Source organism: Erithacus rubecula (assembly GCF_903797595.1).
Source record: "Erithacus rubecula genome assembly, chromosome: 8".
NCBI lineage: Eukaryota > Metazoa > Chordata > Aves > Passeriformes > Muscicapidae > Erithacus > Erithacus rubecula.
In genome coordinates this window covers 18,575,354-18,600,541 of record NC_136659.1, presented here as the reverse complement: position 1 = coordinate 18,600,541, position 25,188 = coordinate 18,575,354, and the positions used below count along the sequence as shown (strand labels likewise).

Sequence of the window (25,188 nt, the reverse complement as noted above, 5' to 3'; positions counted from 1 at the left end):
ATTAATCTTTCAATTCAAACTGACATTCTTATTTTTGATAATCAACTTGAAAACGTGAAATAGTGACCTTATCTCTCTGATATACTTCTCCCTACTTTCATAACCACATACACAAACATCTGCAAAGCAGTGAGAAATACTGTCCGAGAATGGAGTCAACTTGCATGTAAAGCAAAATGCTTAGCACTCATCCCAAGTAATGACAATTTATTTTCTAATTGATCTATTCTATGTAGAGATTAAGCATACTGTTAATTTTACTAGAATTCCTCTCTCTTACAGCAAAGATGAAGTTCTTCATCGGAATTATCTCCACAATCATTATCCCCATCACATTTCCAGTATGGCTGAATACAGACATGGTTTTTGCATTCAAACAGCATGGGTGGACAGTATGTACCATTAGGATACCGTGTTGCTGAAAAAAAAAGGAAGTTATGACATTTTCATTTACAGTAAAGAATTTACGTTTTCATGAAAAATATTCAGTCCAACCCCACACCATTTTTAAAAACATTTTCCTCCATAATAGAAGATACTACATGAGGTGCTTCAAAGATGTACAGCAACAACAAGCTGCAAGGACTGAAGACTTCTTTGCAGCTACAAGTAATTAATTGAGGTTTAAATTAATAGTAAAAATTAGACAAGCATTTGAAAACAAATTAATTTAACAAATGCTACTTCTATTTTTTATTGACAAATCTAGTACCAAAAAAAAAACCTCACTGGGACCAAACATGAATGACTGAAGAAGCACAATTCCAAAAGGTCTCATGTTGATATAGCAAAAAATCCCCACACATATTCTGTAAAAACTGTGAAAAGAACTGAACTAAACCAAAGAAAAACCAAAAATATTACTCTATTGACCTATATAAATAAACCATACCCTTGCCCTTTTAATGGCTTCTCATACATTTTATTCTCCCTTTAAGAACAGTAAAATGTTTTATAACTCAGGTTCTGAAAGACAATTGCTGTGATCTACATCACAAGATATGGTTACCATCAGAAAAATGGAGATAATATTGTGCAGATGCCCTTTCTTACTTAAAGCTCAGGTGTTAAACTGCCCTAATACCAACATGAAGAGGAAGAAATTCTTCCAAGTACTGAATCCTAAAATCATGGAAACATGTAAGTCAGAACCAACACATCAGTATCACGCAAAAAGCTGATGTTAGTCAATGTAGATAGAACACAGAGGGAATATTTTCATTCCAACTGGGAACAATACTTTCTGGAAAAACAGCTGCAACTGTAGATCCAGGCAAGCTACAGATATTTTTTTCACAGTAGATCAATATACCAAGGGAAAAGAGAAATGGAAAAGTGTATTATTCCCTTGGGTTCACTGATACTTTAGGACATTTTACACTACTTTGACTATTATAAAAGACAATCTCATTACAAAACCTTGTTAGAGTTTGGTAAAACTGAAACAGTTTGAATCTTGCAGTGTTCATGGGATACTGAAAAATTTTAACTGAATCACATGTATCTTCTCCTGGACTTGGTAAACACAATCATTTCCTACCCTTAAGAATGTGTTTACAACCAGTGCATGAGATGGCAACCCATTATTATATTAAAAAGCTGATTCAAAATATTATGCTTATCCTGAATTTTTACTAAGATCACTGAGCATCGCAGAATTCTACATTTCTAAGGAGTCATCTCACTTAAAAATAGGGGAAAGTGCAAATCTTTCTGAAAGTGAGCACAATGAGCACCAATTGCAAAGCTTTTAACTCACGACAAGTTGCTTCATCAGAGAAATCAAGGCAGTCTGCATTTCCATCACATCTGAAGCGCTCTGCAACACAGTGTCCACTAGCACACTGGAAATAACCTGGGTGGCAGGTTCTCAGCTCTGAAAAGATTCAGAAGTAACTGTTGAAATGTGTTTTTGTTCAAAGACAGATAAACATTTTACATTTTGAGAATAATCTTCTAAAAAATGCTGGGAAATCCTAGACTACTAAAACTATGGTATTCTGTACTTTTGGGGGAGTGACTAAGATGATAGGGTGAACATTACTTCTTTAAAGATGCTTCCCATCAAAGATAATTTTGCAGAATAATTTAGCACATTAGAAAAAATTATTGTACATGTAAGAGGTAGCATTCAGATAATACACACCACAGTCACGTTCATCTGAATTATCTTCACAGTCATCATCGTGGTCACAGATCCACCGGGAGGGAATGCAGCGCAGATTGTCACAACGATATTCACTCTCTGTGCACTCACGAGGACCTTCATTTAAAATCAATGTAAAAATGTGAAAAGTTTCCCAGATGTAGAGTTAAGCATCCACATCTGCCTCATTGAACCAGATAAAAGTAATGTGGGCAGATAATGAGGGAATATCTTTAAAATTAAATTATGTTAAAACAACATTCCCCCAAATAGTCTTTAAATATGGTAGATATTCTATGTCCCTCTCAACACAGAAAAAAGGAAAATCATTGCCGACTTTGTTTCAAAGCAGAATTATACAGGAGTTTTTAATTCAAATCAGAAAAAAAAATATCCCCTATCATTAAGAAACTGTATAATACTACATTTGCACACAGGACAAAATTCAAATGCCACTTCTTAGTGGAAAACAGCAATTTGTGTTATTGTGACGACTGGATTGATCACTGTTTTTATGCAACCAGATGCATCCTATTGATATTAGTGTGGTATTTCAGCAAATAAAAGACAGATTGCCATATAAAACAAAGAATGGTTGCATTTAATAGCTGTCTGCCTTATTCTCAATAGAAATAGAAGGATATTTAAGTAAAAAGTGGGACTATTTAATTAAAAATAAAACAAGAACTCACTGCAGTTGTGCTCATCAGAGTTATCTCCACAGTCATCATCTCCATCACACTTCCAGCGCAGTGGGATACATCGATGATTGTCACAACGGAAATCTCCATGAGGACTGCAAGTCATCTCCTCTGCAGAGCAGACAGTTAGCCAACAAAACAGCACACATTGGCATAGTCTTTTCCCAGGTACATTATTACTGAAGGCTTTCAGAAAATCTGGGTGTTTACAAATTGTAGAAATACTTTAGGCACAAAGTTATGTTGAAATTATCTTTTTCAAACTTACCACAGCCTTGTTCATCACTGTTATCTCTACAGTCATCATTTCCATTGCACACTGCCCACAATGGTATACAACGGTAGTTGGTTCTACAGCTGAATTGTGTGTGATTGTCACATCGATACGCAGGTCCCACTGAAAGAGGCAGTGGTCAAAATAAATTGTGTTACATAGCCATTAACTGTTCTTGTTATTCTGCCTCTCCTAACCTTTGGTAACTTATAGTCAATTATTTCAATTATAAAAAGAACTATCTGCTAACTTCACAGTTGTAAAAGAGAAAGCATTAAATGTATCTGCTTTTACTCTCTTTTCCAATCTATGCTGCTTGTATTCTGCAAATGCTACAAACATGATCAATATGTCATCACAGGATTAAATCACACTCGTGTTTTTCCCTAAACTATTCAGAGATGGTGACACTGGCAATAGCCCAAAACTTGGGAGCCAGAGGAGGCAGCTTGTCCTCAGATGGCAAAACTTAGTCACAAGTTCTTGAAGATGTCCATTGGCTCAGATAGAGATGCTAGAGCATATAGGAAAATCCTAGCATCAAGAAAGTCAGTGAGCTGCTGCCAGTTTCTAATAATCTGACCAGCATGAATAAACTTTTTCCCCTTCAAGAATAAGTAAATAGTAAATTATCACATAGCCTCTGTGCTTTCTAACACTGTTTACTACAGGAATGCAATTAGCTTGCAGAAAACACTCCTTTTCAAGAAACTTTTGATCTCGGGAATTAAGTAATGTGGTTCACGCTGCTTTTGGCGCACTTCAATGCAGGCATTTTACTAGAGCTGTGTGCTTACTGCATTCATGGAATGGCTCATCAGAATTATCACCACAATCGTCATCCACATCACACTTCCAGGACTGTGGGATGCAGCGGCCATTGTCACATTTAAATTGGCCTGGGGGACAGGTTCTACTGGCACAGTGAGCACTATCTTCATCCGAGTTGTCACCACAGTCATCCTCTCTATCACACTGCCAGGCTTCTGGGATACATCGTTTGTTGGCACACTGCCACTGATGAGTTTCACATTGGTGATTAGCTGAAAGCATACAGATCAACCATTAGGATACTGAAATTTACAGAAATTATCTGCTGCTGTTATATCAATTGAGCCTTTATGTTTACACCAACAATTAAAAACAAAGCCAGAAAAAAAAAAAAATGTTACATATACTTGTGCAGTTAAAGCAGTTAAGGTACACATTTTTAACACCATGTCACAGTTTCTGGAGGCATCTTCAGACAAGCTCACTAAGGCTCTACAGTTTTCTAGGAGCAAGACATACTACCTTCTCCTAAAGCAGAGGGAAGTAAACCCAGCATACAATACGATTGAAGTAGGGTCTCCCACTCACTTCACAGAAGAACTATTTTGGCATTTTGGCTTTGGGCATGTTATTAGCTTAGGTGTATATTGCCTGATGATCCTGCCTCTCTAAGAATGAACATGATAGAAAACATAGCAGAAGACCATGCTAGTATCAACTACACAACTTACAAATGTATAGCCTCTATTCCCAAAGGGCAAAGCACTGAAAGCTGGTATCAGCAGTGCTGGCAAACTGGGGTAGCTCTGAAAACGGGAGTCAACGCTTATCTATACTACCAGAAGTTCTGTGTCTCACTGTACTCCACTCTACTACTTTCTTTTGTATACACTGTCAAACTATTCAAGAGAAAACCTTGTATTATAATTTCCACTGATGTTCTAGATCAAAGGATTCTGTTCCCACTCATGAGATAATAAGTAAAAGGAATTACATAGACCTAAGCTGATTTTTATTGTACCCAGTATGTTAAAATAAGTGCATTTCACAGCTGCTACAATTCTACTTTTTTAATTCCCCTGTGGCACACTTAATATTAGCTATGTGAAACTCAGTTAAAATTGACATTTCGTTTAACTCTGTCATTCTTAGAATCACTTTGGAATGGAAGGCACTGAAACTATCAGTTATATAGCCACACTGCTTTCCCCTTTGCTTTATATTACTTGCTTGCAACTGCCAGGACATCATTTACAAAAAGAGAACTAAGGATACACATTTTAAAATTAGACATAAGTATGTGGAATAACATAGGTTTTTAAGGAGGTAGCATTATTCCACAAGCTATCACATACAGCTCTCCAAAACAAAACTTCCCATATAAACTAGATTTTGTGCAATGCAGAGGGTGGTATAATTTTGTCCCACCACACCAAGTAGAATAGAGGGGAAATTAGCACACCTCTTAGACTGACCTGGGCATTAGGAAGCCTTAGTTTGTTCATAATCACAATGGCTCTAGTAATTTACCTCAGTGCAAATCTGTCTTGAAGGTATAGAAAGTGTTTATGTTCTGATATAGTACATTTTTGCTCTCTTCTACCCTGCTTGCACTGAGGTGAATGGCTCCAGCAGGTGCAAGACTAGAAAAGACTGCATCTGTCTATGTCACCTTGTCATCTTTGAAAAAGGGACAGTGATTATGAAATTTATATGTTGATTACGTGTTTTATACCAGCAAAACACTTCAATTTATTTGTTGGAACATACCACAAAGTACAGGATCTTCGTCTGATCTGTCATGGCAATCTGGCAGGGTATTGCACAAGAAATGTGAACTTGTGCAGTTCCCATCATTACACTGGAACTGCCCCACAGGACAGTACCGGTGTGGACAGGTTGGGGGCTCATCAGAGCCATCTCGACAGTCCCTCTGTCCATCACATTTCCACCAGATGGGAATACACCTACAAAGAGAAAACAGTGTGCTCTTTGTTGAGTATATGCTTTTACAGATGTACAATCATTCTTTCACAGCAAAACAGACAGTCTTGTCTTAGTGTCATTTCTTGAAACATCCAAAACATTTTGAATTTTATGTATTATATTTCATATGTCAAATGCTAATAAAATATGCCAGAATACTGTCACCAGAAACAGATGATAAACAGATGATCTTGGTAGATCTCTAGAAAGAAGTTCACAGAAAATAATAAGGATGTAATTTTATGTTTACTTGTGGTAATCCTCTCTGATTTTTTTAGACCAATCTCCAACAAGATTTTTAATGAGGTAACTATTTCAATAATTAAACCAAACTTTAGCACAAAAAGTTCACTAGGGATTATCATTATAACACTGCTTCAAAAGGCAAACCAATAAGCACACCTGCCTCATAGGCTCCAGGGTGATACATCAGTACAAAAGCTCTTTATCTCAGTAAAAGGGATTAGAAATGTGCCCCTCCCATCAGCTAAATGGCTTTCCTGGGCCATATGCTGGCAGACAGCATATATATTTGGCAGAAACAGACACATTGTAAAGGATATTTAAAAAAAAAAATCCAGATTTGAGAATTCAACAAGAAATGGTTTCTGGAAGTACATGTTTCTAACAATTCAAACTTTGCTACATTAGCAATGCCTATAACAGAAAAAAAAGTACTACATAAGAAACCAGCCTAGAAGTACTTTTTCAAAATGAAAACCTGTCTTCCTGTCTTTTCCTGGTCTTCTCTCTGCAAGCACATCACAAACTCATAATGGGAACAGAAGGAATCTCTAATTTCCTGCCCTTTTGAACAGACTAAACTGTAAAATATGTGCTCAAAAACACATGGAAAAAGCAATGATGAGCAGTGGACTTACCTCTCAGTGTCTGCACAGAGAAACTGGGTGCTAGAGCACATTGGAAGGCAGTGGGCTGTATTGCCAAACTGTATGACCATGAAGTTATCAGGACATTCACAGGAAAACCCCTGACCACCAGCTTTTATTAGGCAAAGGTGGGAACAGCCACCATTATTGGTGCCACAAGGATTATTAACTGGTAAAACAGAAGAATAAATATTACCATACTTCATAAATTCCAGAACATAAAAGTTTCAATCTACAATAGGTTTCTTTAATACTGTTTTGAAACCTTAAATGTAAGAGGTTGAAAACAAAAACCTAGATAAGCAGTCATTTCATAGGAGAAATATGTAATTTCATAGTGAAATCTATGCTGTTAAGCCATGATGTTTACTAATTTAAAATTATGCATTACCAGTTATTGCTTTTCAAAGAAAGGGAATTTATAAATGCAATGTAGATGCCTACATTTACACTCTGCATTTTATTCCCCTCAGCAAAAGCAAAAGCTCAGTACACTCAGGGTCCTTTACAACTAGTCCCCAGACAACAGCTGACCTTCTAAACACAAATCTAATTCTGTTTCCTCACCAAATGGTTGTCTGTATGGATGGTAAACATGAATGTCAAATGGTCTGTGTGTGGTATTCACAAGAACAGTCCTTTCTGATCCATCATATTTATTCCCTTTTTCAACTGTCCTTGTGTTCCAGTCAGTCCAATATATTGTGTCTTCAAAAACTGTTATTGCAAATGGATGAGGTAGAGTCCCATCATATACTGTGTGACGATGATGTCCATCCAGGTCAGAGTACCTTCACAAAGAAAAATTTGTGCAAAACATTCAGATAAATGCTAAAACTTTTCTCTTCACATATTACATATGCTTATGGTCCTTCATTATTGGCAACCAGAAACATACAATGTAGAATTGCAGTTTCTTTATTCCATAAAGACAGATCACCATCCTTAGCAAACCTGTTTTAGTTTATGGAGGAAAGTAGAACAGGTTATTTCAGGGAAATAAATGGAATAGAGTGACATTCACTGAAGTAGAAGCACATTAGCTGGAACAATGAAATTTTGCACATTTATTGCCTTAAAAGCAAGTTATTCTTGTCACAGAAGAGACTAGCTTGCCTAGATGATTCAGACTGTTAATAACGAAATACTGAAGACAAAAACCAGCTTCCTATATTCCTAAATTTTACATGTCTTTCTGATTTAGAGCTTCCTTGGCTGAGCTATCTTTAACAAGATTTTACATTTTTACTATCACCTTGCTATATGGGGAAATTATGAAATACAGAGAGAAACATACGTATAATTAACTCACATTTTTAAAAAGACATCTTTAATACTTTATCATAGAAAAGGCTGCCAGAAGAATTAATGAAGAGAAGAATAGAAGTGAATACAAATATGAATTTAAATACGCATGTAAATGTGAATACAAATATGAACACTCATATAAATACAAATTATTGCTTTCAAAGTATTTCAGTATCATGTATCTCAAAATCATTGAAATAGTTACATAACTATCATTCATTTTTACTGCTATTTAGGTGGGAATTTTCTAGTACTAGAAGCAATGTATTAATTTTTCTTGATTGACAGAAGAATCACAATTTTCAACAGGAAATTCCATATCATACTTATGGACTTTCAGACATCTTCTAAAGGTTTGTATACAACTTAATAACACATAACTAGTTTAGTTACAGCTCAATTCTTATCTATAAGCAGAAACAAGAGAATTTTAAAAAATAGGGACTATATAGTCAATTTTGCTTTGGTTCAGGCTGTATAACTAGATATAGAGAAGTTGCATATTTTAGTACAGAGTGTGAGCCTTTTCACTGCAATTTTTTGACAATTTTCAATTAATGTAGCAACTCGGTTACTGTGTCATCTAATGATCCATATCATCTACTACTCCAGACATTTTGACTCGAGTTTTCTGTAAGATTCAGTGGACAGAAATACACATTCTTTTTACAGCACCTATAAATTCTCCCACCACATTCTGACATGAGTGGTCGTTCAGTTTTTTTAATATTTTCTGTGTACATACTCAATATAATTTAGATGGGCATCAGTCCAGTAGAGCTTGTCGTTGGTGTAATCTATGGTAAGTCCATTAGGCCATTCTAACTTTGTAGAGATGATCACAGTCTTCTCCTTGCCATCCATGCCAGCTCGTCCAATATAGGCTCGATCTGCCCAGTCTGTCCAGTAAATCTGTCTGTTCAAATGAATACTTAGAGTTAGTATTATTTAAGTAAATATTAGAAGCCAAGCCTCAAATACAGTATTTCCTGCCACAGAATTAAAACAGAGATTGAGAAAGAAGAAAGCTAATATTTAGTTTAACTGCTACAGCAGACAATTGTGAAAACACAATTGAATTCAGTCAGCCCCAATATCTAGCAAGCCATACACACTTCTATCAACCTCTTTAGCCTTGCAATCAGAACTTTTTAGTCCATATAGAACCAAGTTCCACTTTCAATGGTAGCTGAGAGCCATGTATATACACTCAAAACAGGCAAGCTACTGTTTTTCCTAAGCTGCAACTAACACCACAGAAATCTAAATGCAAGCAGCCCAAATTTACTTCAGATTTTCAGAACAGTGCAAAATTATTCACAAAAGAAAGGAAAAGGACTCTTGAAAGATCATACCCATATTTTGGATGAACAACAATTGCTCTGGGATACTGAAAGCAGAAAGTATTGTTGGCATCCACACACCGATCCAACAGTTTTTTCCGGAATCTTCCATCAAGTTCAGAGACATAGAGACAATCTCGGTAGGCATCTACCCAGTACAATTTTCTGAAATATTTTAGAGTTCATTTATTAAATATATATATTTTTTCCTTTATTTTGCTTCACACCATCTTTAATTTTTTTTTCTCCTAGAAGCAATGTATTGACAAGGAACATATACTTCAGTGACACCATGCTCCAGGCTGCCCTTTTCACTTTGTAATCACAATCAGTCGTGCCAAATTCAAACTTGCAGGTGCCCAGTTGAGTAATAACATGCCATTTGCCTACAAGTTCCTAAACTGCTCTTCCTCTTCTGCCCTATCAACAATGGCCAGGAGCAGGAAAACAGACATCCAGGCAATGGACTAAGACCAGGGCTGTAAGACATTGCAGAGAATCCTCAACTGTTCCATGCTGCCACCTCTACTCTGATCAAACAGGTAGAAAAGTCCTAAGTAGTTTGACACCCTAGAATTTTCTAACACTTCTATTACTTTGCCTGGGAACTACATACAACTGTAAGCAAAGAAATCACACAAACAGAAGGAACAATTTTTTAAAATCCTGCATCAAAGCAAAGCATTAAATTCAATTAGATCAACAGCGAGATACTTTGAAATTCTCTGCAGAGCTGGTCAGCTCCAGCACCCACAGTGTCATTCCAGAAACAGCCTGACAGATACAATTCTGCCTTCATCACCCTAAGTAGTACCATTCCCACCAGGGAAGAGAAGAAAATAGTCTTCTCCAACCTACATCTCATAGTACCTTTTAATCCTTTCTCTGCACTGAAAAGAAGCAGAAAAATCCAACCATTGTACTGTCCTTCAGCCAGCCCAGAATATCCAAACAAGAACTGACTGAAGACATAACTAATGCTAGCTGAAATAATTCAAAAGCTGTATCAGAAATGAAGCAGTAGGACCACTTCAGCTAAAATTTGCCTTTTGCTTCATCACCTCTCCATGAATCATAAAGCATTTGGAGCTGCTTGCAACATTAATTACCAACAGGTTTAGAGACAAAGTGTTCTACAAAAGTAAAAACTGTTATATAGACATATTACGGTCCAAAAGTGACTTTTTGAACAATTCTTATTGTTTTACAGTCTGATCCATTATTTATATATATTATTTAAACTTTCCATACTTATATTACTGCCCTTGGAAGGCAAGATGAAACACAGCAAAACCACTGTCAGAGTGGCCACTGCATAATGACAGAGGTTCTGTGGCAGTAAATCAGACTACTTTTGAAACACTGCAGACTATTAAAAATTGACTGTAATGAGACGTGTTTTCCAATTACCTCACCCATATGCTGGCCTCCTGACAGAAAATTATGTGGATCATGTTGTTTGAGTGTGTCAGTTAAAGCTGCATTTTTACGAGCAAAAGACACATGAACTTCACATTGGTAAAGGAGCTAAATTTCATTAAGGCTTACTCTTACATACTTCACTGGGATCTAGTTACCTATTACAATACTTTGCTTATGCAGAGTGAAAGCTGCATGCCAATCCCAACTGTTAGCAAATGACTGATGAGAGAGTAAATCTGACAGAACTTCTGTATACTGCATATAAGAGTAATTTAAGTATGTTTTAGATGCTGATAAACAATTTCAGAGCAGATGTATAACACTGCATCCACAACTCAAACTATTTCAGTACTCATCAGGAATTTCATAGGGAGCGGGTAAAAAACCCCTAAGATAAACTCCTTTACACATCATTTCTTCAGTAGCCCAGAAAGACAAAAAATGTATTTTCTTACCTGCCAACCCAGTCAACAGCGATACCTTCCCCGTTGGGCACATCATCACTTATCACTGCCTCCTTATTTGTCCCATTTAGGAACATTCGTTCAATGACATTCCTCCCCACATCAATCCAATATAACCTCTTTTCCACCCTGTCAAAGTCCAGTGCCACCACATTTCTCAGTCCTTGCAAAATGAGAGAGTAAGACTGGCCATCTGCTGTGAGATTTCTCAGATAGTAACGGTTGCTAAAAATAAGGTATGGGGAGATATTACTATTTTGCCGGCAACTTTTTCCATCAGGCTCCCGGATATAGCCTGGGGCACACTTACAGATGTAGGAGCCAGCTGTGTTCTCACAAATCTGGCTACATACTGATGGAGTTTCATTGCACTCATCAATATCATCACAAGTCCGTTTATCAGACATAAGTTTGTATCCAGGATGACAAGAACAGTAGAAACTTGTCTGTGTGTCTGTACAGTCATGATCACATCCACTGATTGAAGGGTCATTGCATTCATTTACACCTGGGGAAGGAAAGGAGTTCTATTCAAGGAGCCAGCTAGCAGAGTAATAGTGCAGTCACTTTCCAATATACTCTGTCTCTCCTTGCTACCCCCCCTGAAAATGCTGAATGTGGATGTGGGCAGCTGCAATAAAGGAAAAAAGAAAACAACATAATCTAAAATAAAACTATTCTACCACCTCTGAAGTCTGTCACAAAACATCAAGTGCAAAGTATGGACTACAGCATATTTTGGAAATGCAAAGGGCAATGCATAATAATGTATATTTTGTTTCTATCATTAGCTCATCATCACAGTCAATTAAAAGAGCATACAGTAAGTATGAATTAAAGCAAAAATAAAATGAAATACACATTTCTTATAATTTTATTGTCTGAGGAACAGCCATGGAATAGATATGATTGGAATTAAAGAATTGTCTTATGAGTGTATTTTTTCAAAGGTGCCTAAGATTTTTCAATTAGGCAGTACAAATAAATCTATACATACCACATCCTTTTTCATCGCTGTTGTCTAAGCAATCATCCAACCGATTGCAGACCTTAACCAGCTCAATGCAGTTTCCATTGTCACATTTAAAATGATGGGGAGAGCAGGTTGCTTCTGGTGTGCTACAGAGATGTTCCAGCTCATCAGATTCATCACCACAGTCATTATCCCCATCACAGATGTAGGCTTTGGAAATGCAGCGCCCATTCTGACAAGTAAACTGGTGCTGTTGACACGGTTCATAGATGCATCCTCTTTCATCACTGCTGTCACCACAGTCATTCCGCCTATCACATCTGAAGAAGAATGAACACTCTCTTCAAATATAAGGAGGCAATCACTGTCTCCAGGGCAGGTGGATAGATACACTCTCCCAATTTCCAAAGAAAGTCAGTATTTTCGGCTCCAACAGAAAAGACTTTCAGAAACTGAGGTCATACTATACAGCCTGATCCTGTGAGTCCTGCTAATATTCCCCATATGTATTACCAGCTGGACAGAATCACCCCAGGAGAGGCTACCAGTAAAACTAAGAAGGATTAAGTGCTAATGGTGACCAATGGGAATATTAACAGAAAATTCTAGAGCATTTTCAAGTCAAAGCTAATGTACAAGTGCAGAGCAGAAAAATAGTTTAATTACAATATCTAGATCTAATTACAGCTAAATGGTGTGGAAAAAAAAGTTGAATTAGCTCCTTCACAATAAGCAATTTTGGGAATTTCTATAGCTGCTTGGGTAGTTACAAACCTGTACGCGTTACGGATGCACAAGCCATTACTACAGGTAAACTCATTTTCTGTGCAAGATCTTCGTGTGCAGTTCTGGTGTTCATCAAGAGCATCACTGCAGTCAGCATCACCATCACAGACCCATGCCCGAGGAATGCACCTCCTGAGCGGGGGTCGATTGTTGGCACAAGTGAACTCTGCTGCTGTGCAGTTGCGGTTTGCTGAAGGAAAAGTACATTCACTAACCAAGTTATATTCTGTGTATGTGACACCCTCCTCCATCACCCACACAAACAGCCTGCATATCCACCCATAATCCACAATAGAGCCATGTCCTGCTGCACATGCAGAGATAGACAGCACAGTACTTTCTCATGTACAAAACTGTGCATTGCTCTTTCTGGAGGCTGACTGGGAGCCAAAGAACTTCTTAGGCAATGCTGACACACACAGAAATCTGCATCTTACTGGGTTCTCAAATAAGCTTCACCAGCCAGATTTTCTGGGAACTGAACAGTCTCTATTTCCTATTTTGTTCAAGGCACTCTGTGCTCCAGACAGTAAGCAGACATAGAAATACTATAAGGGCAGGGACTAGAAATATAACCAGCTGTTCTCAAAAGAATTAGGACCAGGCTTAGGGAACATCCTTCCCTTTGTTCACCCTCTGAACAGATATGCTAACTTTGTTCACTAGTTTTTAAAGATATTAAGCCACAGACGTGTGGTAATGCATTAACATGCATAAGATACAATGCATGATCACCAGGAAGCATCTCTACTGAAACTGCTCTAGCTGCCCAGATCATACCCACAACCCAGGTTAATTATATCTCCATTTCAACTCAACAATTCAAAGGGGAATAATTGCAAAATTAGAACAATGTTTTGTTGGATATTTTACCAATAAAACATTCAATTTTGATTCAATATCATGAAAATTAAGGTAGAGGGAGATTGTACCTCGTGCTTAATGTGCGCGTTTACGGGGTAGAAAAATTGGCTGTGGGTGCGAGTTTGGGGGTTGGTTATTTTCTAAAAAACACCTGCAGGACAAATGCAGTATCTACTTGTGTTAACCACCTACCACAATTATGCCTTTGATCCTCGTCACTCATGTCCCCACAGTCATTATCACCATCACAGATCCACGTTGCTGGGATACATCTGCCATCATCACATCTGAACTGGTCGCTTGAACAAGTCCGCATTTGGGGCACTTAAAAATTAACACAATCACTGTGCTTGTTAAACTAACCTGCACTGCCATGAAATGTACTGAGGACTGTATTTCAGGGAGAAGCTTATGACAGTGAAATGCAAAATTGAAGCTCAATTGTCAAATAGTTAAGATGCAAAACATTTTCTTAAGCTAAAAGTGCAACTCCAGTAATGTGCAAAGTGAGCTACCAGCCCTGCTGAAACCATAAAAGAATCTTGCCTGTGTTATTCTGACTTTTACAGTGAGAATAATAACTATGCTATAATATCAATTGTAAGTGACTTCAGTTAAGTCCCTCTCTTCTTCCCTGGAGATCACGGCTGTTTTTTCACGTCCTACCCTACTCCTCTGCTTATTTCCATCAGTTTCTATTGTATATACAGGGTTTACTGTAATACTATACCCATACTGTATCAACACTGTCCCCCTGCACTCCACATTCCCTTTTTGCCCAAATGTAACATGCATGCACACTTTCTGTACAGCATGACATCTGCTTTTACATGCAAATTAATACCAAAATACTTGCTATTTTTTGCCATTTGATTCACTACCATCATATTCTCATAGAAATAGGAGGGTAAACATTAAGAGTAATCACATTAAAAGCAATCATTTGTTGCAACTAAAACCTTCATATTCCATACACAGCTTTAAGTATTAAGAACTCAAATTACTCAGTGACTCAGATTAGCGACAGTGAATAAAATCCAGAAGATATTTATTTTCCACCTGGTCTGGATTAACCTACAAGACAAACTACTGATTTTCTATAACCCACCATGTTGTATCTTCTCAGAGCAGACTTACCACAAGAGGCAGGTTCATCAGAGCCGTCAGCACAGTCTATTCCTTGATCGCAGTACCAATGAGCAGGAATACAACGTCCCGATGTACAACGAAACTCACTATTTGTACAAGTCAGAGAGACTGGAAGAAAAATACCTAGGCATGACGACTTCTTATTTTGCTAATATTCCAACTTAAGTTGTTTTTGAGTCCATGTTATTAAAAACAAACAAAAAAAAAAAAAATACAGTCCCCAAGAAATAAAAACAAAAAATTATGCTAGGAAGGATGTCTTTTCTCAGCCTCTCTGGAAAAAGCTCATTGTACAAACTAGCTTGATATTTGAATGCAAAAAATTGGGCTTTCCTCCCTGGGCATATGTATCAGCTGGTGAGTATTTCACAGAATTTGCCCTGGAAATAGGATTGCATGCAGCAACTGCACATATGTTCTACACTTATATTCGAGATATATGCACAGGAAAATGACCACATTTCAGAGTACTCATTTTTCCATTTCTCAAATCAGGCATAACAGACTCAGTGCTTAACAGGAAATCAAAATGTGCACTAAGGAAGTAGTGTCTCATGGTAGAGAATTTCCCTCCTACCAATTTTTCTTCACTTGCTGGTAGGAATTTTTTCTTAATGGCAGTGAAGAACAAACTATAACACTAAGTAGTTCCAGCTCAGTATGCTGCAGGTGCTCTCTGTACTTCAGCCAAGCCCCTTGATCCTGGCATGTATAGAGGGTTTCAACGACTTCTTCAGTAGTCACCAATACTTTCCTGTACCCTCTGGTGGTTTCAAAACACCAGAAGAATTCAGTCTGGTCTTTTAACTTGCTTTTCCCTGTGCCTTTAATGATTGAAATCAAAGACAGTTAACTATTGCTCATTAACACTTGGTGTTTCTTTCATCTCTCATTCTCTCTCTCCCTGTTCCTTGCCCTTCATCACTTTCCAATTTAAGTAATTCAGCAGGGACATAAACAGTAGAAGGAACAAAGCACATCTTTGGCAAGCAGAACAAACCTCCCCCATAGCCACATATTCTTGACACACTGGTGCCCATTGATAAAAGTGGCCACATTCTGGCTACAAAAATTGAACTAATATTAGAAAAACTGTGGCATGCTTAGTTCAAGGCACATAACTTTAGGAAAAAGTGTGAAAGCAAAAATAATCTACTCAGGCAATATTAAAACTAAATCCCAACCAGAAAATATCCATTATGTTTTATAAATTGATCCATAATATTTTATATAGGACAAGTACTACCTAACTTCTACCTAATAAAAATGTCCTAGCAAAGTCAATCTTGTTTGTAATTAAGGCTGATTGAAAACTACGCACTTCCATATCCTAACTGGAAGCTACAAAGAACAATGAATCATATGTTAAAGCATACATAACCACATGAAAGAGTTAAAATAAATTTGAGACCATAGACAAATTCATTCAGTTAAAGGAAAAATATTCTAATCTTAAAGTTATGGAAAAAGATAGCTGTCTATAATACTGAAGTTCCAAGCACCTTGTACAACAATAAAAAATACAGAAAAAATAAGCAAAAGGAACAATCCTCAAATGCTATATTAAAACTCTGCAAAAATGTATCATCTTTTTTATCCTATAAAAGCATTATTTTGATAATTAGAAGCTAATAGTACTGTGCACATATAACTTTAGTATTGCAAAAGTAGATGCTTTGAGAAGTTGGAGTTACATTAAAAAAAAAGAGCGGTACAATAAATAAGAGAAGTATCAGAGAAGTAACAAAGGCCCTCTTAACTCTCTTTAACTTACCACAGTGAGTAGGACTCTCATCACTCATATCTCCACAGTCATTATCACCATCACACAAATATGTTCGAGGAATGCAAATATTTGTGCTTTGACATTTTGTAAAACCAGACTGGCACGTACGCTCCGCTTTAAGGAGGGAGTAAAAAAGCAAAAGTGCTTTAGAGCTATTTCAAATACTGTTATGCTGTTATTTTCATGATCTGCAAAAGTAGCCAATATTGAACAGTTTACATCTTAAAGAAATCAAACATAACTAATAACTCCTACAAGGCATATAATTTTAAACTGTACTATTATGGGATCACAATATACACTCCTGATTATTTAATATACTATAATTAATATAGCATGTCACAAAGTAAAAAGCCATTTTCAAATTCCAGTCTAATCCTGCAAAAATATAAACCCTGAATCGAAGTTATCTGAAATCATCTTTTTGTAAACCATGGATTACTCACAAGAATTAACATTACATATTGCATGAGCATTTTTTGCTTCAAGGCAGACTAATTAAAGCAACATTTACTATGTAGGGTGTTCCAGAACAGGACTTAGCAATTCTATTTGCCTCAAATAACACTAAACAGTACCTGTAATGTAAATTTTAAAAACTTTTGTCCTTTTTGCTGATTTTGTCAGATTTCTTCACATAAAACCCCATTTCCCTCTTCCTTTGTCTAGAGAGTCAGACTCAAATAGGCACTAGGTATAAAGGCTCAACTTACGACAATTCCTCTCATCTGATGTGCCATTGTCATAGCAGTTGTTTACTCCATTGCAGACATACTGAAGAGATATACACCTTCCATTATTGCAAGTAAATTCTGTGTTGGAGTCACAGGTTCTAAACAAGCAACCAAGCTCATCACTGTTATCTCCACAGTCATTGTAGTGATCGCAGCGGTAATGATAGGGCACGCAGCGCCCATTGCCACAGGTGAAAGCTGTTGGCTGACAAGTATGAAAAGCTGCAGAAAATTAAAAAGAAAAAAATGTGGATAAAATATAATCTAAGTTCTCTGACAAAGTAACAAGTAAAATCACAATATTTTTACCTGCCAGGGCAAACACAGCTGCAAAACGGACTGCATGGAAAGTAAAATACATATTTGAATTAAAAAATTAGAAATTGGCTATACAGGACAAAAATTCAATACTACAATGCTCCTGGATTCTAAAGCAAACCACTAGCCAATCAGATCTCAAATACTGTGAGCAAGCAAGGGTTCGTTTCCAAACTACAGCGATAAGATCCACGATCATAAAACCATGAAAGTAACAGAGACTACAGAACAGGCAAGACAGAGCATACTTTCTAAAGCGGTTATTTTAAATGCTTACCACACACACTTTCCAACTCATCACTGCCATCACCACAATCATTGTCATTGTCACATTTCCAGCGCTCAGAGATACAATGTCCATTAAGGCATGTGAAGAAACCAGTATCACACCTGGTACCATTATCCACGATACAGTGCTTGCTGTTATTGGCTAAATACCAGCGACCTTCAGAGGGGCACTGACATTCTGCACCAGCTGGACCTAAATTTATGTTTGACAGATAAAAAATAAATACAGGACACAAAGAAAAGGAAATAAGTTTAACATTGATGTTTTATACATCAACACTGGAAAAGGCAAAGAAATTTTCATAATTCCTATATGATCTGTTTACTTAGATAGTAATGTGGTGACTTAGCCAGATTTTTATCTCAATTAAGCATATTCAAATGTATTAAAACCCACGAAAGTTATTTCAGAGTTCCTTAGAGGAACTGAGATTAAAATTTGGAATATCTTAGTACTTGCTTAGTACTTGCTGTCCAAATGCCTTTTTAGTAGCAGCAAGTTGGCATCTGATGCTTTCAAATATCACAGCTATATCCATTGAGACTTTATCCCACAAAATCAAGATAGGTGTTCACAATATCATGCAACAGACAAACTGCTCTTCTCAAAATTAATGAGAAGTTTAGTTGTTTTCAGGCAAGATGGATTTTTAATGTTATTTAAGATGCTACAAATGAAAACAGGCACTGAATGACTTTTTCCAAGTCAAGGATCAAAACTTCCAAAAATCGACAACACATGAAACAGCTCTGCAACACTTATGTAATAAGGGAATAGCAACCATAATTTTTTTAAAATATCTTGTAGGAAACATCTGATCAGTATACACTAAGTGTATATACTCTGAAGGTAAGCATATTCTGCAGCACTTACTTTATGTCTCATACAAGGAAAGTTTAAACCCAAGAAAACAATGCTTTGGTTTAAGTTAGAGAAGTAATTTTTACTTGTGAGGATTCTCAGACACAACTGGGTGTGGTGAAATACCATGATCTTAAATGGCAATAATTTTGATTGCACTTATAAATAAAATAGGTATTACAAATTTGTGAACACTATGAAATATTTCAGCGTGTCCCCATGTGACTAGAATTGCTATGGTCTAAACTCTAATACAGGCAACAGTAATAACTTACAGTCATCAAGCATAACAGCTTACCTGGTGCACAGATGTGACTGCAGCCACCATTGAACTGGTTGCAAGGGTTCAGACACTGCTGCTGCTTACTTTTTGCCCAGACATGAATATCCATTGGTCTTTGTGGAAGATTCATGATCATTACAATCTGATCTGAACCATCATACTTATTAGCTCTATAAATGCTTCGTGTGTTCCAGTCTGTCCAATATATGTGCTGATCAAACACTGTCATTGCAAATGGATGCAGAGCAGTGCTGACAATTACCTCACGATTTGTACCAGTGAGAGTGCATCTCTCAATCTTCTGCCTACAATAACAAAGAAATTACTACATCTTAAAAGAAAAAAGTCTTTTAACTTATGTATAAAATCATGCCCTAATTAGTCTGGTAACTGACATGCAGCATTTTTCAGTAAAGTTCACCAATATTTTAGATGCTGCTATGCTCCCCTACCTCCAATAACTAGAGTTTGTAACAGAAAAGTGTATGTTGCATTTGACAACCTGAATTCCTCTTAAAATAGACATCCCATTACAAGTGCCTTGCCCTCCTGCATGCAGATAAACCCAAACAGCCACCTTCTTCCCAGAGGATTCCATAGAGACACAGGCCTGGGATTTATTACATTACAGAGAACATTCTTCTGATACAGCAAAGAAGTCTGAAAAAGAACTTCTATGCTGAAAGAACCAGAGGGGAAAAGTCTGATTGTTGTAGTGGTTTCTCTAAGACTATGGGTGAATTTGAATGTTTAGAAAACTAAACCAAATTTGAAAACTTTCCTGCTGATGGAAGAAATTCTGTGGCATAAATTCAAGGGTAGAGCTCTACCTGGTAGGCAACAGCAAGAATATCAGGCCAAATTCCACAGGTGACAGGCATTAACCATGAGCAATGAATACTGTACAATCCCTGTACTGGGATTGTATTTGTTGAAGAAGACACTTATGAAAGTCCTGCATTGCATGTAAGCGGGTACAAGTGCATAAAGCAGAGAACAAAATCCACACTGTGACATAATATAACTCCTTATTGTACAGTAGTTTCATATTAATATTAAAACTTGACATTGCATTGCTATTAAGTAGCTCCTTTCATTCTATAGATGTCAAGTACCAAATTCAACTGAAATGCTGAAAACCAGCTAAGAAATTAGGAAAAATAAATAATAGAGCTATTAAAATATTATCCAAATGTAAACAAATAAGCATATTACCAATACATACAGATTTGCATCAGCCCAGTACAGCTGCTGTTCTTCATAGTCCAGGGTAAGACCATTTGGCCATACCAAGTTTGTGCTCACAATAGGTGTTCTGAAGTTTCCTCCAAGTGTAGCTCGTTCTATCTTTGCATTTGAACTCCAGTCAGTCCAGTACATATATCTGTAAATAACATTTTTTTTCATATTTTTTTTAAAACAAAACTCACAAACTCTGCTTTTAGTGATATTTCCACCCTGGTGTCCTTCACTGAAGTGTGCATTGCAAAACTACAGAAAAAGATCTTCCTCTATTTTGGCTCACACTGACAAGGGAGTCTTCTAGAGGGATCATTATGGTCCACTGCAGTGAACTTCACAAAACTTTTTCCAGCTCCTATGTGAGTCCAGTAAAGTCAGTTAATCTCTTTCTTATCTTTCTTAATTATAATGCAGTATAACTGCTAATGTAATGCCCCCATCCTCTCAAAAAATGTTTTGATACTGAAACAAGAATACTTCTGAAGCATTCAAGGAGTACAACAGAAAAAGGGTTAGGGTTATAGGAAGTGTCTGGCAGTCTTTGTCAAGGTCTAAATTGTAGTTTCACCTGCAGTCAAAGCGAAGTGGAACACATACCCTCTGCAGGGATCTAATACAATGGCCCTCGGCCGCGGCACCCGGGCGATCACTGTGCGGTTTGATCCATCCACAGCCATCGAGCTGATGGTCTGGTTGAGGTAGTCACTGTAGTAAACTCTGTTGTTGATCCAATCAAAGGCTATGCCGTCTGGAGTCCCCAGGTCTTAGGCACATGCAAGTAAACACACACAAGCTCAGCATAATCTCCTGAGATACTGCAGCACTCTTCAACTATTATAATGTGGCTATAACAAAGATTTCTTTGAAATGCCATTGGTACCGGTGCAAATCTGTCCATTTAAAAACCTGGAATAGTAATACTTGGGAATCAGGCAGACCTGGGTATACAATAGTGTTACAAAGACCTTTCCCTCACACAGATTTAAGTTCTGGTTGCTATTCTTCAAGTAGCAGGAATCCTTCCTCACTCCATTATATTAATTTATTACATATAATTTTAATTTATTATGTATAATTTTATATACAGAATAATGTCTATCCAGTTTTATATTTCCATTTCATTTGGGATCAAGATGAAATAAGAATCTCAGAAAAGGAAAAAAATGAGGAAGAAAAAAGAGTATTTTATTAGACATCTTAACTAAGTGGTTGACCTTGACCTTTGGCATAAAAATACCTATTGAGCTATTGGTAGCTGCTGCAGGTGATTTTTTAAAACATCTGATTACTTTGTACCGTATTTCAGTGCACTTACCATATGCAATTACAGTTGGAGAGCCAATTCCTGAGTAAATACTAATATAACTGATTCTTCCTGTTCCTGAAGGATAGCTTTGTGTAAAATATATTCGGTTGTTTATGCTGTCAAAATCCAGGGCCACAGCAGTTCTTAACACATTCACTGTGCGGAAGGGAGGACTGTGGTTTTCAGGATCCAGGTGGATACTTCTGAGGGCATTCTCAAGAGCAAAAATCAGGTAATCATCTGTTGAAATGGAACATCTCTTTCCATCACTGCCCAGTGTTCCAAAGGCACAACCACATTTCGGTGTCTGAATGTCAGGGAGGGCGAAACAGAGGTGAGAACAACCTCCATTGTTGTCCAAACAAGGATTGTTGTTGACATCAAGGGGTGAACGTGACTGGAAATTGCTGTTGTAAATTGTAACATCCCTTAACCAATTAATGTTATCTCTTATTACTGTGGGTTGATCAGTATTGCCTGGCTGCTTGCTGGCTTGGAAGACTTTTTTCAGGTTTCGATCCACCCAGATCATGGAATTGCCAAAGATAGTGATACCATATGGAGTAGGATAGCGACTGCCATAACGTACAATTTCAACATCACCACCATTGGGCTGAATTCTTGCAATCATATCTAAGGAATCATCCACCCAGTAAATGTGGCCACTGCTGTGATCTATGGCCAACCCACGAGGTGTGACAATGCCCTCAGACACAAGAACCGTTCTGTTGGTGCAGTCAAGAAAAGCACGTTCGATCTTTGGATTTTGCCCATAATCTGCCCAGAAGAGATATCTGTTTTTTGGGTCAACCACAATGTGCCTTGGCATGTCAATGGTAGTTTTCAGAAGCACACGGCGATAAGTTGTGTTTAAACGCAAAACTTCTATAAAAGTCTCTGTCAGGAATGCATTTGTAAAATAAAGATTTCCTGTATACAAAAAACCAAACCAAACCAAATCAGAAAAGCAAAAAGGAAAGTTAATATTAGCATCAATACCTGAGAAACACAAGCTGCTAAAACACCAAACTAAAAACTGAATAGCCATCATAAATACATCAGTAGTAGGAAGCATAAGGTATTTGCCTATAATCTGATGAATTAGAATGACCACAGCCACACTGACAGTAGTCAATTAATTTCTAAATCCTCATGGATTGCCATGGGTATCAGTAGTACAGTTGCCTTTTAAAACACACAACTATGAAATCCATGTTATGGCACAAGACTGTGTACAGAAACTAAATTAAGTGTTTACAGCAAATGATTACCCTAAAACATATCCCAACAAGCTATCAATCAACTGAAGAACTTTAGCAAAACAGATATACAGTACATATATATATGAAACTGAAGTATTAATGACAATTGTTGATTAATACTTTCTGAAGAGTTTATATTTGAATTAATCTCTAATATGTTTTAATAGGAACAGGAAGAGCACATGTGGAAATTACAGTTCAAAGATAAAATATTTTTTCTGCATTATAAGTTATAATAAGTGTACACAGCAATCTGAAGATAGATGAAAAGTTTTCTTATTTACAACATCATAAGACACGTTTTGTGCATTCTTCTCTGGTACATGTTTACACAATGGTAGTACACAGCTACGTACAGACAATAAGAGAGCCCTAAGACAAATACTAAAGCATCAGGAGAGAAAAGGCTCTATATATCTTCTCTGATAAACTTTCACCTCCACACACATATATAAGCATAAGAGACATTCATTACTTCTTTTTCTTTTAAAGTCAGTCCATTAAATCACAAGTTAGAACCATGGTACTTCCATTCAAAATAGTTCCATTAGAATCTGTTTATGTTAGCCCAAAAACTTTATAATATGTAAAGAATAACATTCTCCTAAATTCAGTTGTGCTTACCTGCTACCCAGTCAATTGCAATGCCACGGATCCCATTTCGTCCTATTCCATTTGTAACAACATTTCTAAAATAAGAACCATCAGGTTTAATTTTACGTATTGCATTCTGAGAAGAAACGGTGCTACTGAAGTCACACCAGTAAATGAAACCAGAAGGCATGTGAACATCCACATGAAGTGCATTTCGCCCTGAAATCATTTGAAAAGTGCAAATTAATGACTTTTTATATAAACTAACTTGTTTAAAATACGTGCTATGCTAGAAAGAAACACCAAAATACTAGGCGTGACAAGATTTTTTCCTATTATAATATTCACATACCTCTTCCTGCCAGTGGAACCATGGCTTCAGAGTGATCTGATGTCTCTAAACTAAATCCTTTAATTGCAGAGAGCATAGAAACAACTACAAATGAACTGTATGGGGAACAGGTTCTGTTATCAGGATTTAGCTGAAAGCCAGTAGCACAGGCACAGGAGAATAATCCACCAGGTACAGGCAGACAAAGCTGCTGGCAAACTCCAATATTATTACTGCAGCCATTTGAGGAACCAGCAGAATCTGCAAAAGACATACATGGCAAAACAAAAATCTCAGCTGCATAATTACAAACACCCATGGATGTACACCCAAATTCATACACTTGTATAGCATTAACAATCAGCTGAGAAAAATAAAGATCTAAATCATAATACATCTTGGCACAGATGTGTTAGCAATGGGTTTACTGGTCTCTTGTCATCTAAGATCAATGGGGCCAACAATCAGATAAAACAAATTTGAAGCTAAAGTAACAAATTTTCTTAGTCAACACTACTTTAGTATAACTATATGAGCCAATAGATGCCTTAACTAGATGGTGGAGCATCTCTTTACCAAAACCAGGCAGAATGTTTCTGACACTTTCCTGAAAGCCAAATCAAAGCATTTCTTTTGAAAGAGCAAACACTCTAAGGAAAGTTCAAGTTTTAGCAAGTTGAATACTCTGAAACACCCCTCCAGCAAATACTCACTGTCTCTGTAATACACACGGATGCTCTTCAGTCTTGGGACATTATCTCTCAGTACTACTTTATTTGCACCGGTGGCCTTGTCAACTCGTTCAATTACTTCATAATCTCGATCAGTATAGTACAGAAATGTACCATACACAGCAACTCCCCAGGGATGGGAAAGATGAACCACCAGAGTTACACGATTTGTACCATCCACATTGCCTCTGTCAATCTAAGAAATAATTTTAAAAATTAAGATTACATTTTCTATATTAACAGTTCAGTATTATAATAAAATAAATAAAAATAAAATTAAATAAAATAAAACTAAAATGCAACACATGATACTAAAATCTCTTCTGTGCATGAAATCTGTAGGTACAAGGTAGGAAGAAAAGGTGGGCAGTATG

General features: G+C 36.9%; 1 protein-coding gene across 1 annotated transcript in view; it reads right to left on the bottom strand.

The window, feature by feature from the left end:
* The window catches only part of LRP2 (LDL receptor related protein 2), a 109,591-nt gene that overhangs the window by 21,077 nt on the left and 63,326 nt on the right, over positions 1-25,188 (bottom strand). Inside the window, 26 exon segments of the mRNA XM_079310628.1 lie at positions 281-418; positions 1,760-1,876; positions 2,147-2,263; positions 2,839-2,958; positions 3,116-3,244; positions 3,919-4,164; positions 5,663-5,859; positions 6,760-6,937; positions 7,336-7,559; positions 8,822-8,992; positions 9,432-9,584; positions 11,297-11,813; positions 12,303-12,598; positions 13,053-13,254; positions 14,121-14,252; positions 15,066-15,185; positions 16,852-16,977; positions 17,577-17,819; positions 18,193-18,396; positions 19,364-19,653; positions 20,574-20,732; positions 21,188-21,353; positions 21,906-22,826; positions 23,783-23,971; positions 24,105-24,344; positions 24,797-25,010. Coding sequence (XP_079166754.1) covers positions 281-418; positions 1,760-1,876; positions 2,147-2,263; positions 2,839-2,958; positions 3,116-3,244; positions 3,919-4,164; positions 5,663-5,859; positions 6,760-6,937; positions 7,336-7,559; positions 8,822-8,992; positions 9,432-9,584; positions 11,297-11,813; positions 12,303-12,598; positions 13,053-13,254; positions 14,121-14,252; positions 15,066-15,185; positions 16,852-16,977; positions 17,577-17,819; positions 18,193-18,396; positions 19,364-19,653; positions 20,574-20,732; positions 21,188-21,353; positions 21,906-22,826; positions 23,783-23,971; positions 24,105-24,344; positions 24,797-25,010 — 5,809 coding nt within the window.